The sequence below is a fragment of the Xenopus laevis genome, chromosome 7S (assembly GCF_017654675.1).
Source record: "Xenopus laevis strain J_2021 chromosome 7S, Xenopus_laevis_v10.1, whole genome shotgun sequence".
NCBI lineage: Eukaryota > Metazoa > Chordata > Amphibia > Anura > Pipidae > Xenopus > Xenopus laevis.
This window is the reverse complement of record NC_054384.1, coordinates 15645082-15660821: the sequence shown is the minus strand read 5'-3', so window position 1 is coordinate 15660821 and position 15740 is coordinate 15645082. Positions and strand designations below refer to the sequence as shown.

The following is a 15740-nucleotide window of genomic DNA, read 5'->3' as shown; positions in this document are numbered from 1 at the left end:
AAACAAATAGATGATACATTAACTATAGACATATATAGATTATAGACAAAGAAATGAAGGACATCTATAGATAGATCAATAAATAGATAGATGGATAAGTAGATAATTGATAGATAGATAGATAGATAGATAATATAGTAGATAGAGAGATAGATGATAGATAGATAGATAGATAATAGATTATACAGATAGATGAGAGAGAGGGGGGGGGAGAGGGAGAGAGAGGATGGAACGATAAACAAATGATAGATAGATAGATAGATAGATAGATAGATAGATAGATAGATAGATAGATAGATAGATAGATAGATAGATGATATAGTAGATAAATAGAGAGATAGAGATAGATGATTAGATAGATGATAGAGAGAGAGAGAGAGAGAGAGAGAGAGAGAGAGAGAGATAGTTAGATAGATAATATAGTAGATAGAGAGATAGAGATATATGATAGATGATAGATTAGATAGATAGATAGACAGACAGACAGACAGACAGACAGACAGACAGACAGACAGATGATAGACATATATATGATAGATAGATAGATAGATAGATAGATAGATAGATAGATAGATAGATAGATAGATGATATAGTAGATAAATAGAGAGATAGAGATAGATGATTAGATAGATGATGAGAGAGAGAGAGAGAGAGAGATAGATGATAGATAGATAGATAGATAGATAGATAGATAGATAGATAGATAGATAGATAGATAGATAGATAGATAGATAGATAATATAGTAGATAGAGAGATAGAGATATATGATAGATGATAGATTAGATAGATAGATAGATAGACAGACAGACAGACAGACAGACAGATGATAGACATATATATGATAGATGATAGATAGATAGACAGACAGACAGACAGACAGACAGATGATAGACATATATATGATAGATGATAGATAGATAGATAGATAGATAGATAGATAGATAGATAGATAGATAGATAGATAGATAGATAAATAGATAGATAGATAGATAGATAGATAGATAGATAGACCTGTTGATAATCATCTATGCATGTGTGTAAGTGTGTAAGTAAGTTTAAGTAAGTGTGTGCCTGTCCATATATCCATCTAGGAAGGCACTGTGACTGAGAAACTTTGGAGTCACTCGGTAGAACTTGAGTTGCATTAAGCGAAGCGTTTACTGGACTGACAAGTATCTGCTGTATCGCTAATCTATCGACCGTCTGCCTGTCGCTCCGTGTGTACTTTCCAATCCCAACTCAGCGCAACAGTCGCTCTGTATCAGGAGCCTCAGTTCCACCTACAAAATAACTGTGCGACTTTTCGGTGATCCACAAACTTAGAGCCTGGTACCGACACAGCGCAGTCCGACTCTCTACTCCAGGCGCAGAGCACGGGGATGAGTGAGGGGTTACCTGTTCCTCTGAGCAGCCTGTAGCTCCCACCTTCTGTAGCCCCTCAACCAGCGAGATCTGTCACATCATCAGCCTGACCAGCTGCACGATCCTTCCATCAATAGCATCACCTCCAAGTGACCAATCAGCGGTCTCATTCCAGGCTCCTTAAATAGACAGCGCAACACGTCATGGGTGAAGGTGGAACGTATATGAAGGCAATATGTATATAAATGCGCTGCTAGCGCACAGCACCAGATATAGCATTTGCCTGATCATGTGGGACTTTCACTGAACAACTCTCTGAGACCACTGTTTGTATAAAGGACTGGTGAGTAGCATTTACAATCTGGGTTTTTGTTGTTCTTCCCCTAGAAAACACCTGCTTAGGAAGTTCTGGAAAAGTTGTTTCTCCCCCACCTCAGTACATGCAGGATATGTAACAGCCCTGCTTTCATTTCTAACTGCTGAGGAAACTCCACCATTTACATGTCTCGCCAGCAGCAACTTCTTTCTCTTTAAATGTACTTTTTCTATTCACCTTCAGCACCTGCACTTTTCAGCCAGACCCAAAAATAACATTCTGCCCAATGAAAAACTTTTTCCTTCTTAGCAACTTCCCTACTCTGCCTTCATTAACAAATTTCAGTGGTTTTGAAGTTTATATGTAAATGCAATTGCAATTGAAAGCAGTGTGTGTGTGTGTTCCTGTCATCACTGCTGGTTCAGACTTATGAAACAATGTAGCAGAAATCAGCTTTGCCAGCAGCCAGGTCTGTTAGTCAATTTATTCTGTATTATGTATTTTAACAGGCAGTAACAGGACCAGCAGGGCAGAGAATAGAGAGTCAATATCAAATATATATATATATATATATATATATATATATATATATATATATATATATATATATATATATATATATATTCAAATAATTATAAATGTGTAATGAATGTATATTGGCAAGCTGGGGTTTTTTTTGGGGGGGGGGGTTACATCCCCTAAAAGCATTTCTGCTTATACTTAATAGTTGTATTGCACACCTACATAATATTATAGCTTTATTATCTATATGTGTGCAAATACCCAGCAGACACACACACACACATATATATAAATAATATATTTTGGGTATCAGACATATAGAGTTGGGTTACCTATTCAGATGAATGAAAGCAGGCAGGAGTGCCCATACTTTACTAATGCCAGGTCTACTTTTATTGATGTTGTCCCATTATGATCTACATCCATAAAATCATTGTTAGCATTCTTTTCCATGGGAAATATTACTTAAATATTATATTGATTTATGAGAGAATTAATATTGTTATATTTAACATACAACTATTTATTATGTAACCGTAACATAAATATCTGACTAAAAAGAATGAAACAGGAGGGTGACTTTCGACAAGCTGTTTGTTGACAATGTCTTGAGATCTACTGATCACCAGCTAAAGGTCTACTGGTAGATCCAGATCTACCTTTTGGGCACCCCTGTGCTAAGGTTTCCCCTTTCAGAGAGTATGAGGGCTAAGATAAGGTTTTCTTGCTGACACTGTTTTCCATCTCAATAGTCACTAGTGAGACCACTGGCTACAAGATGTTCCTCCTTGAGATCAGTTACACGTCCTTCTTTGAAGCTACTCTGACCTCAGTCCTATCATTGGTTCTGCTGTTGGCTGCTTCTCACCAGCTCTGGTCCTTGAGATGGCACAGTACCAGAGACAGAGGGAGCACTTTACCCCTCCCCAAGGGTTCCATGGGGTGGCCATTCTTTGGAGAAACTCTGCATTGGCTTGTGCAGGTAAGAATAAATGCTATATATAATTATTTCATAGAATATTGGATGTTAAGCCCTACACAATACCATGCCAGTCCTAGAATTGCTGGGTGCCACAGATGATGGAGTGAATGCCCACTGACCAGTTTGCTTATGCTCTTACCCCAATATGTTTTTAGGGTTCTAGCTTCCACAGTTCCAGGAGAGAGAAGTATGGCAACGTATTTAAAACCCACCTGCTGGGGAAGCCGGTTATTCGAGTGACAGGGGCAGAGAACATTCGCAAGATCTTATTGGGAGAACACAGCCTTGTCAGCACCCAGTGGCCGCAGAGCACCCAAATGATTTTGGGTTCCAATACGCTTTCCAACTCTATTGGGGAGCTCCATCGACAAAAGCGGAAGGTGGGTGGCACTGCCATTATTTGCCTAGAAATATTCACATACAAAAATGCATGTTGGCACCACCAGGCCTGCAAACGCATAACAAGTCCATTTACTGGGCATCATTTCCAAAGCAAGCATGTTTTTTTTTTAATGGGTTAATAGGCCTTTTGCATACTTTGTGCGTTTTGGATAATGCACCGCCAGAAGAGTGTAATGGGAAGGTGTCATGTATGGGTATTCGCATGCGTAATCTTATGGGTATTCGCATGTGTAATCTTATGGGTATGAGTATGCGTAATCTTATGGGTATGCGTAAATTGTTCTCGCACATAGCACTTTATAGGGAAGAGCATGGCTCACAGCAGAAGTGATCACCACGATCCATAAGAAGGAATGTGGTCCAATAATAGTGATCACCAAGATCCACAGTGGGCAGTAACACTCACATTGCAGTGATTGCAAGCTCCATAGGGAAGATAGTGACCCGACGCTACAGTGATCAGACAATATCTGTTGGGAAATCTGCGAGTAGAGACCTCTATACCTGTACATTGTGTTACTGAGAATTCTCCCTTGAACTACAACTCCGAGATCCTGTATTTCTAGGTTTCAGCGCAGATAAATAAACCTGATTATTATTACTGCTTAACAACCGGGTAATTACATGGGTTTGGTTTCCCCTGCACATCCTGAGCCCGAGGGGTTGCACATTAAATCTGCATTTAATGACTGCTGCTGGGAGTTGCTGCTGCTGGGAGTTGCTGCCTTTCCCTCCAGTGTCTGTTTCCATCCTCATTGCCCTGGTGCTGTCATTAGCGCTGTCACATTCCCCTCCCGAATACAGATGAACCCTGGCACCTGGGACAATGTCTCAGACAAGGTAGTGGGTCTTTGATCCGTTTATATGTTTCCCCTGTGTCGTTGCGATGTGATCGTATGATACAGACACACACAGGCAGGCAGAAAAAAGACTATTAAAGGAAGTGCGCTCCCATGATGATCCTATAAGGAAAGCAATATAATTGAACTTCTCTCCAGTGCCAAGGTGGGTCACCCAGGACTGGGGGTCGGACAGGTATCCTGCGCAGATCTCCAATAGGAAATGTCATTCTGCAGCCTTTATTTAGAGTGATATTGAGGGAGGAAAGGCAAATACCGGGAGGAACATGTGTTGGATATCCAGTGCCGACAATAAACTGTGATGCGCAAATTCCCCGCATTTACAGTCAAAGAGTGGCAGATTATTCCTCGCCGACCCTGGCAGAGAGAGTTTATAATATATAATAGAAGTATACATGTCGCGTGTCTGTGCGACTCTCTCACTGTCGTTGTTGCTCCTATTGCAGGTGATGAGCAAGGTGCTGAGCAGCGCAGCGCTTGAGTGCTACTTCCCTCGGATCCAAGAAGCGGTGCGCTGGGAGGTGCGTGGCTGGTGTCGGGGTGTCGGCCCGGTGTCGATGTTCGCCTGTGCCAAAGCCCTGACTTTCCGTATCGCCTCCCGCATCCTATTGGGTCTCAGCCTCACGGACTCGCAGTTTCACGAACTGGCCAGGACCTTCGAGCAGCTGGTGGAGAACCTCTTCAGCCTCCCATTGGACATCCCATTCAGCGGCCTCCGAAAGGTACCGGCCTTCTCCATATGACCCTATCCCTGCTCCTTCCCATCATCTTATTGGTTATTACCCTGTTACTGTGGGCACCTTCTGGCATCATCTTAGTGAACTGTAGCTCCTGTCTACTTCTCCCTCCCCAACTGTTGCTAAACTACAGCTCCCAGCATCCTCCAAAAACCAGCATCGTTCTGTCAGGTTATAGCATCACCAGAGAGAAACAGGATTTAACCCTGCAGCAAATCAATTCAAAGCCAAAGTTATAGGGGTTCATTTATAGTTCCCACATTTTACTGTGTGTATACAGGTATGGGAGTGACATTCTAAGAAAATTTCCATATATAAATATAATGTTTTAGAACAACAACCGCACTCACAGGTCTTGTGAAAAATGAGAAGTGGATCTATTCAACATTTCGGCCCCACATCAAAGTCATCATCATGTATGACCCGAAACATTGAATAAATCCACTTCTCATTTTTCACGAGACCGTGTTGTTTTTCTAAAACTTAATATGTTGCAACATTTTTACCGGCACCCAGGCATTTTTCCTTAGGCTGAGGCCGAAAAGCAGAGTGTTTTTATACAGGTCATGAAACTCCGAGGTAACTTCTAACATCCTCATATTTTACAACTGGGGATACTTTATTTATTATAATACACAAGTTTTAGTGAGTCCTGACAGAAATGACATCAGAACTCATCGTTTATAACTGATGACATCACTAGTCACCATTTATAAGGATATAATTTACAAGATATTCATGGCTTTTGTGTAATATATATATATATATATATATATATATATATATATATATATATATATATATATATATATATATATATATATATATATATTAGGAATGCACCGAATCCAGGATTCGGTTCAGGTTTTTAAACCGAATCCTTGTGCCTGCCCGAACTGAATTCGAATCCTAATTTGCATTTGTAAATTAGGGGTGGGTAGGGAAATCACATGACTTTTCAGCACAAAATAAACATTTTTTCCACTTTTTCCTTTCCTGTCCGTAATTTGCATATGCAGATTCGGTTCAGTATTCGGTTGAATCTTTCACCAAGGATTCGGGGATTCTGCGCAACCTATAATATATATATATATATATATATATATATATATATATATATATATATATATATATACACAACCCGTTATCAATTTATTAAGGAGATTGAAACATTTTGTGCATACAGCTACTAAAAAATCCCTTGCCCTTTAAACAAAACAGGGATTGTTTGTCCATATATTGCAATATATTCAAGCTGGCCAACTATGTCAAAGTCCCCCCGGTTTGGCCAGTTCCAACACTCAGCTTTCAAAGTAAATCTCCCAAACTTGGTTGCCCTTTTATTGGCTACCAGTGGGATCACCTGACTATAGCTGGGAAGGGTGGGAGCTACAACATGGAGCTGGTCACTGCTCCTGTATAACTATAACAAATAAGGGAAAGTTGTGCTCACCACTAATTTTTAAAAACATTAGGCGGGGGTGCAATGAGGTTGTGACCACAAAATTCACATAGACAAATACAAGAGTCCTCTGCACTCAACCCATTATCAATATATTTAAGACATGATTGAGACATTTTGTGCCTCAAGCTACTAAAAAATGCCTTACCCTTTAGGGCTATTCCACACGGGGAGATAGCCACGCGTTTGCGGTCGCGGCGACAAAGCGCCGCGCCAGTCGCCGCGACCGGCGCAGGCGACAGTTTTGTATGGGCGCCTATGTAAAAACGCCTGTGCTAACCACACGAGGCGATGCGCTTTTCAACAGTCGCCTGAAAATGCCTGGCGAGGCGACCGCAAACGCTTGGCTATCTCCCCGTGTGGACTAGCCCTTAGGGTCAGGCAGATTCAGGGAGATTAGGCGCCCGGTAATCCTATCAATCTGAAACTACAATTTTCATCATCCACCAACATCCATAGGCTTTCAAGGGATGGGGAATGTTTCAGTTCAGTAACAGCTGGATATGTGCAGGTTTCTGGTCCTTTCACCACTAAGGACAGAGCCAATCTCCATGCAGGCTAATGACGTTTTAGTATTTCAGATCTCATCCGCATGACAAAGGCAGTCTTTTCACTAGTAATTGTGCAGGGAATGGACTCACAGGGTAGAACTTGATCGGCCCAGAGCAACTTTATTGCCGCTGTGTTTGTACCCTTAATTTATAGACATAAACATGCAAACAGCTACAAGCCTGTATCTATACAAACCCCTGCCCATAAATCATAAGCTAAATAGCAGACACAGTATGTTCCAAAGCCATAAAATTGTCTGAACTAGATTCCCTTGTTTACCGTACAGCAGCCCATATTGCAGGAGGACACGCAACACATTGTTCCATGGGATCACAAATTAAAGGAGATGGACACTTTGAGCCCCTAATAACTAAAACTTTGTCATTTTGCCATGGCTCCCTGCTGGGTCACACACAATGGGCAGGACCTAGAATAGCAGAATAGCTTCAAAGCCCATCCATTATCCCCTCTGGAATAGGTGGATTTAGCCATAGGGGATTCTAAACAGTGTACAAAGCTGTTTGTGGGTATTTTATTCTCTGGCAATTAGGGAGAGAGAGATATTGGGGTGTGTTTGTGTATATATATATATATATATATATATATGCCAGCAAAAAATGTAGTTACTTGCCTGGATGCAGAGCCACAGCAGCTTTATTCCATTAGAAAAGAAGTCTGCAGAAAAGTAAGAGAAAGGCTAGATCGCTGGCCGAAACATTAGTCTCCCAGTAATAAAACTAAATATATTTTTTTGTTCTTTAAGACCTGAGTGTGTGGACTACTTTTTGAATTATATATATATATGGATGCATTAAACGTCTCGTTTGCCTGATAGAATGTACATGTTTTAAATCCTTGGAGTGCTGACACAATGCATCTATATGTGTGTATGTATGTATATATATATATATATATATATATATATATATATATGTTTTTTCATTATATATATATATATATATATATATATATCTATATATATCTATATATATATATATATCTATATATATATATATATATATATATATATATATATATATATATATATATATATATATATATATATATATATGTTTTTTCCATTATATATATATATATATATATATATATATATATATATATATATATATATATATATATATATATATATATATATATATATATAATGAAAAAAACAGCACCAAGGGTCTTGCCAAAATAAAGTAGTGTTAAATTGTTACATAGCATGTACAGCCGACATTTTGATAATGTCATAAAACAATATAACACACACACACACACACACCCCCATCTGGTGACAATAGGGAAACAATAAAAGGGAGCCTGTTATGCCATTCTGCTTATATGTGTACTGTATGTATAAATAGGGCATAAAGGCACGTGATACCCTCCACCAGTACATGGAAGAAGCCATAAAAGAAAAATTAACAAGAAGAGACCCAGATGCCTGTGAGGATGCCCTGGATTATCTAATAAACAGCGGCAAGGAAGGTGGCAAGGAAATCAATATGCAGGAGTTAAAGGTATAGTACAAACTATACATATGAGGTTTCAGCCCTGTCTGACTTAAAGGGGATCTTTCATGTATGATAAATAAATGTAACTCTAAACAACTTTCCAATACAGAATTTTTTTTAAATGGGTTTAAAGGGCAAGTCAACCCCAACATTAAAATTTGCTTAATAAAAGAAGACCTAATTTTAAGCAACTTTCCAATATACATTTATTAAAAATGTTCAGGGTGTTTAAAGTTATTAGTAAAAACAATTTCCATTGAATGCAGCATTTGCAAAACTCTTAGTTCCACAGCAAAGTCAGGTCTTTTAATCAGCTGCCTTGTCTTACATTGTTTCAACAGTCTGAGCCATCGAAGCATAGAAAGGGACAGGCAAACACTGCTTTCACTAGAAATATATACACAAATGAGTTAATAAACAAAAATAACGCGTGATGAATTAATATTGCAAAGTTTCTTAGAATTATGTTTTCTTTTATTTGGCAAAATATTATTTTTTGGGTTGACTTTGCCTTTTAAATTGCTTTGTAAATACCAGTATCTGTCTGGGCGGGGTATATATGGTCTCTGCACTAATGTTTCTGAAACAATATGCCAAGGAAATAGTATCTGGGTTAATGAACGTTCTTGTGAAAATGGTAGGCATATTGAGATATATAACCCCATTCATATAATCCCACGTATGTTCTTGGCTTTCAGGAATCTGCCATAGAACTTTTATTTGCAGCTTTCTTGACAACTGCGAGTGCCAGCACCTCCCTGGTACTGCTCTTACTGAAGCACCCTTCTGCCATCCTTAAAATGCGTCAGGAGCTGGCATCGCATGGGTTCAGTAAACAATGTCAGTGTCTTCCTGATATGGAAAACCCAAATAACAACATCCTGCAGGATAACGGGCATCGGTGTCTGACAGCTGGTTGCCAGTTGCCTCTTCTGATGGGCACTGAAGGGCATCTGAAGACCCAAGGGGAACAGACTGAACAACTCACTGATAAAACTGACCCACAGAACTCCTTATCCAGTAAGAATCCCCTTAAAGGAAAAAATAGAATCCAGGAGGCACCCTGCAGCCACGATAAGTCCACTTGCACCCCAGTTCCAGGAAAGCTGCAAAGTCCAGTGAGTGAAGGAACCAGCCAGCAAAACTCCAACTTAGAGAAGATCAAGAGCCTCCATTACCTGGAGTGTGTGGTGAAAGAGGTTCTGCGCTTGCTTCCCCCGGTGTCTGGAGGCTACAGAACAGCCCTTCAGACCTTTGAGCTGGATGTAAGTACACATGACTTTGTTTCATATATTACTGCATTAATATATTAATGCCTTTATTAGCAGGGCCCTCCACCATAGGTGCCCCGACCAACAAGTGGAATGGGGCCCATAAAAAAAATCCTGCCCATGATCTACCCAAACTCTGCAAGCCCTTTGCACCAAAAAAAAAAAGAAAGATGGCTTAGGCCCCAGACACACATGCGGATATGTGAAGTGTTTTTGGCGCAGTTTGGTTCCAGAATGCTCGGGTCCTGGGGTTTCCGGAGCTTTCTGGATAATGGGTTTCCGGATCCTATACCTGTAAATATATATATATATATATATATATATATATATATATATATATATATATATATATATATAGTATAGATGACCTATAGAAGAACCTCTCCAGTTTAAGCTGCTGCAGGTCTGATAGAAGTGCTGGGCTGTCAATCACTCGTTCTGAGCTGACTTTACAAGTGATTGACGGTACTTAACCCACAAGGTAATACAGTAGCCAGAGGCTTTCGAGTACTTATCTCAATGATGGACAGATGACCTCCCACAGTGGCCGAAATCATTACAATCTCACAAGCCCAGCAGGACATTAGCCTCCTGCTAAACTGCCCAACCCTCTAAGTGGGTCAGTTTTTAGTTGCAGAAGAAGATCTGGGGTGGGGGTAAGTGTGTTCCTTACCCCTATCCAGGGCCATGATGTCACAGCCCCAGGCCCCTGGCAGGAAAAACATTTCAGTTTCTAGTCCCACTTCACCATGTGACCGGACTCTGAACTGCTCAGCCCCAGCAGGGCACCTGAACCCTTGGGACCCCATACCACTGTGGACAATTTGCCCTTGCATATTTTGGGTCATGGAAAATGCATGGCATACATATAACACATGCAATTCTGCACTTAAATGAGAAAAAAATACCAAATAAGCATGCCAAAATCTGCCATTCCTTGAAAGAACCAGTCATCAGTAAGTGCTGCTCAGTCGCCCTCTATTGGCAGAAAAGAACACTTTCCAGCCAATTCTTATGGTTTGAAACAACAGTGCTACCATTGCTAAAACATACAAACCAAATAAACAGGTGGAAAGTGCACCATTTTCCTATAACATGATATTTTTTTAATATGGGAGACAGATTTTAAAGTTATATATACACATACACACAGTTAATAGTATCCTGTTCACCATTTCATTGCAAAAATATGAAGTATTAATCTCCCCGAACTGCCTTCCCGCCTGCTAGAATGTAAATCGCAGACGGGATGACACTCGGATTGCTTCGGCTTTTCAAGGTCGCCCGAAGTTTAAGGCAACTTCGGAAAACGAAGAGTTCCGAGTGACATCCCATCGGCTAGAATGTAAATCGCCGGCGGGATGGCACATGGATCGCTTCGGCTTTCTTAAGTCGCCCCAAGTTTAAGGTAACTTCGGAAAACGAATCGTTCTGAGTGACATCCCACTGGCGATTTACATTATAGCCGGCAGGAAGTCAGTTCGGGGAGATTAGTCACTCAAAGAAGTAGCGATTTGTCGCTGGGCGACTAATCTCCCGAAAAAGCAGCGTGTGTCTACTAGAAATTCATTTAAACGTTAAATAAACCCAATAGGCTGGCTTTTTCTTGCAATAAGGATTAATTATATTTTAGTATGGAACAAGTACAAGGCACTGTTTTCACTGTTCACAGAGAAAAAGGAAATCATTTTTGGATTAATAATTTGGATTATTTGATTATAATGGAGTCTATGGGAGACAGCCTTTACATAATTTGGAGCTTTCAGGACAACTGGTTTCTGGATAACGGTTCCCATACCTGTACCTGAATTTCCAGGACCTATTTTGACTCTCGGTCCAGATCTCTCCACAGGTGTTGGGTTGTGTGCCGGCCAGTCAGGTTCTTCCACTCCGATTTTAGCTCTATTCTGCTGAAAGATCCTTTCCCAAACAGGTATCACAAAGTAGGAAACACAAACCAATGGAACCAGGGGCCCTAGTCCAAACCATGGGAAACAGCTGCATACTATTGTTCTTCCTCCATCAACTCAACTATAAGCTTTATGCATTTAGGCAGAAAGTGTTTTCCTTGCAGATGCACAGACAATTTATGAATTCATATAGGTGAATGTTCATTTCTTACTTACTCAAAACTGGCATACATTTTTTTCCCTTCCCAGGGTTACCAGATCCCCAAAGGCTGGAGCGTTATGTACAGCATTAGGGACACCCACGAAACAGCCGCAGTGTATCAGAACGCAGAAATGTTTGACCCAGAGAGGTTCAGCAGTGAGAGAGACGAGGGGAAACTGGGCAAATTCAACTACATCCCTTTCGGTGGAGGCGTCAGGAGCTGTATTGGGAAAGAACTGGCAAAAGTCATTCTCAAAATCCTGGCCATGGAGCTGGTAACTACTGCCAAGTGGGAGCTGGCAACACCAAGCTTCCCCAAAATGCAGACGGTGCCAGTAGTGCACCCAGTGGATGGACTCCAGCTTTCCTTCAGTTTCCTAAGCTCAAGCGATCGCGACAGAGCAGCAAGAAATGGGTCACTTGCCTGAACTTATTAACACTTAAATTATTTTATCTTTAGTTTCCACGCGGGTTTCTTTTCGGTGTGTAATGTTCGGTACTGGAACAAATAAATAGGAACAAGAGGAATAAAGACTATTTATAATGTAATATTTATATGCCTCTTGGCAGAAGAGTATAGGGTAATACTAAGCGATAGGAATAAAGGCAGCAATTTTATTCATGTGCATGGTTTTGCAATTAATTGTGCAAGATTTTCTGAATGATGCTTGGGGCATGAGTTTGCAACCCCGGGCCCTGCTGCAAAACATATTCACGGGCACCGCCACCCTATATGGGACCTTAGCAGACTCCCTGCACTCTAGGCCCTCCTGCAGTCAAGTGTTCAGAGTCCCTCTAGTTATGCTACTGGATTCTACTGTTCTATCCAGAGTGCCAGGAAATCTCATCAACATCTTTGTTCTGCCGTTCTATACGTTGGCACATCAGCAGCTAGTGTAACGGCCTTAGCAACCACACATTAGTTAGAATAACAGACTGGAAGACAAATTGAAAGAGGTCTAAAAAGGAACATAAATAATAATAAGCAATAAACATTTTTATTGCTTTAACCCCCCTTATGTGAAATCTGACTCTCTTTAGTGCCTTCTGCACCCAAGCAGTCCTGTGACCAATCCCAAAAACATTGGCTTATGAGCAGAATATGGCATTTTGCACTATGGTGATATGTTTATGGGGACATTTAGCAAATAGTACTGAATTATGAAAATAAAATTAATGTTTTAACCCTTTCTCCAATACATCCCTACAATATGCTTATTGAGAACTTTATATATATAGAGAGAGATGTCAAGTTCCTTTGTGGCACCACAATATGCAGCTCTCCAGTAAACTATAACTCGCAGCATTCCCCAACAGCCAAAGGTGGTGACTGCAGATTGGACAGCCCTGATACACTATCTTACTTTAAAAAAACACATTGTTCCTTAGCTGCAGCCATCTCCAGATTACTTTCTTTCTATGTTTGCTTTGTGGGGCCCCTGCTTGCGAGTGCACAATACTTGTGCTGTACTTCATATTGCATGGAATTTTGCATTGATATTGCATTGCTATCACTGGGTGGTTTGCATGCCAAAGCAAACTCTTGCTCCCACTCCATATTGTGGCCCCTCATATTCTTGGCCTTCTTATGGGAGTAAAGAGAAAGATTTGTTGATAAAGACAAAGTATGTTTTTACTAGGGATGCACCAAATCCACTATTCTAGATTCGGACGAACGCCCGAATCCTTCGAAAAAGATTCAGCCGAATACCGAACCGAATCCTAACTTGCATAGGCAAATTAGGGTTGGGAAGGGGAAAACATTTTTTAATACCTTGTTTTGTGACAAAAAATCATGCAAGTTCCATCCCCATATGCAAATTAGGATTAGGTTGGGCCTGGGCAGAAGGATTCGGACGAATCCTGAACCAAATCCTGGATTTAGTGCATCCCTAATTTTTACAAAACATTCTGTACATATAATGTGAATATTCATACCTTAATTCTTTTATAATGAAATCTAGTCACCCTTTTTTGGCATACAGCATGCACTACAATATAGACCAGGCCTTATACAGTTATTGCAGGAAATAACGTAACCCTGTACTGGGAAATATGACAATATTATAAGTCAGTAAGGAGAGCCATAACCGCCAATATATCAGGAATAAATATAAAAGCACAAGGAGTATCATTAAGCACTAATTATACATATATTTGTCCTTTTGTATGACTGACTGGAGGTAGAGACAGAAGAAAGGTTAATCTGAAAGAAAAATATTTTTAAGTGGATTTTGCTACATAGTTACGGTACATCTCATCCTGTCTAACTGTTGAACAAAGAATAACACTGTTTCCATGTTACTTGCCCTATGTTTAGTTTTAAAATATCCAGTGTTGATCTACAACTATTGGTTTAGAGATGCACATTCCATTAAAGGAACATTAACACCAAAAAATGAAAATGTTTTAAAGTAATGAATACATCCTGAGCCTGAGCCTTTCCTCCTTTGAATGGCTGCCCCCATTGCGGCACATCAGCTTATTTATATAAACATAGGTAGAGTTACAGTGCAGGGCAACAAAATATTTTTATTACTTTATAACACTCATTTTTTTGATGTTACTGCTCTTTTGAAGAAATGCAAAGTGGCTTGTGCCTATGAAACCCTGCATATTCCAGTGCATTTGGTATCCATGTGCATTTTGCTTTTGAATGATGACTTTACCTTCGTTGCCTGCCGAATGCTGCAAATCTGCAATTTAGTATGATAAATCTCAGCTATTAAGCACTGGGTATAATGGCCGCTGTGTATATAATGAAGTCTGGGGCAGTCCTGCTGCTAGTTTAATTCCTTTTAACAGTCATTTTTACAATAAACCAGTTCTTCTCTTCTATCTGAAGTCAAAGCCATTAAACATTATTTGCAGCCACCAGAAAGACTCAAATCTGCATTATCCTTTTTTTTTATGTTAAAAACAATAAATTAAAAATAGAAACCAAGTGCTAATTTTGTTAGTGAATTTGTTTATTTACCTGTGTAAAGAGGCTTATATGCGGCAAATCAGCCGACTTTTGATATTCATGACTTTATCCTCATTATGCTAAGACTTCCCCTCCCCTAAAAAAAATGTAATCCCATCCATTTCAATGTAATTGAGCTTCTCCCTAGGAAATTGCATCACAACATAGTGAATAGGGGGATTTAAAAAAGTGCTGATTACAATTTTGTGGTCTGCATTCTAATCCCAACATTCTGCACACTAGTGAACCTTAAAAGTATAAGCCTGTCGGCCTTTAATTGGTTACAGCAATTTGGTTCCTGGGTGGAAAACAAACACTCTGGATTTTGCAGTTATTTGTGGTCGGTAAATAAAGATGAAGCCTTTGGGTCGGGGAGCAGCGGTCAAATAAACTAAGCATGGGGTAATGATGGATATTATTGAAGGATTCGTTTAGGCAGCAGATTAAGATCTGAATGATATCTGTAGCTGTCGGCTAGAAATTGCCACCTCATCATAAAGTTGCATCTCATACGAAATTATCCTTGTTTGAAACAAGATGCCCAATGGAACGATAACGTGCCCCTCAGGAATGTTTCTGCCAAAATGTTTTTGCTTACTATCTTGCTCATACTAAGTGAGAGCAGGGTAAGGGTTTACCCCTGGAATATGCCACTCTGGAAGGATGTTTCAGTATACT

The 15740-nt window shown here is 40.0% G+C and overlaps 1 protein-coding gene across 3 annotated transcripts; it reads left to right on the top strand.

Annotated features, from left to right (window-relative positions):
* The first annotated feature begins 1564 nt into the window (after window positions 1-1564).
* cyp26c1.S (cytochrome P450 family 26 subfamily C member 1 S homeolog) lies at window positions 1565-15041 on the top strand. Of its 3 annotated transcripts, none has more exons than XM_018227047.2 (7): window positions 1565-1707; window positions 2959-3184; window positions 3340-3564; window positions 4893-5168; window positions 8565-8720; window positions 9413-9979; window positions 12145-15041. In XM_018227047.2, exons 2-7 carry the CDS (start codon window positions 2981-2983, stop codon window positions 12523-12525), a joined length of 1809 nt encoding a protein of 602 aa, XP_018082536.1. In that variant the 5' UTR covers window positions 1565-1707; window positions 2959-2980; the 3' UTR covers window positions 12526-15041.
* Window positions 15042-15740: the final 699 nt, after the last annotated feature.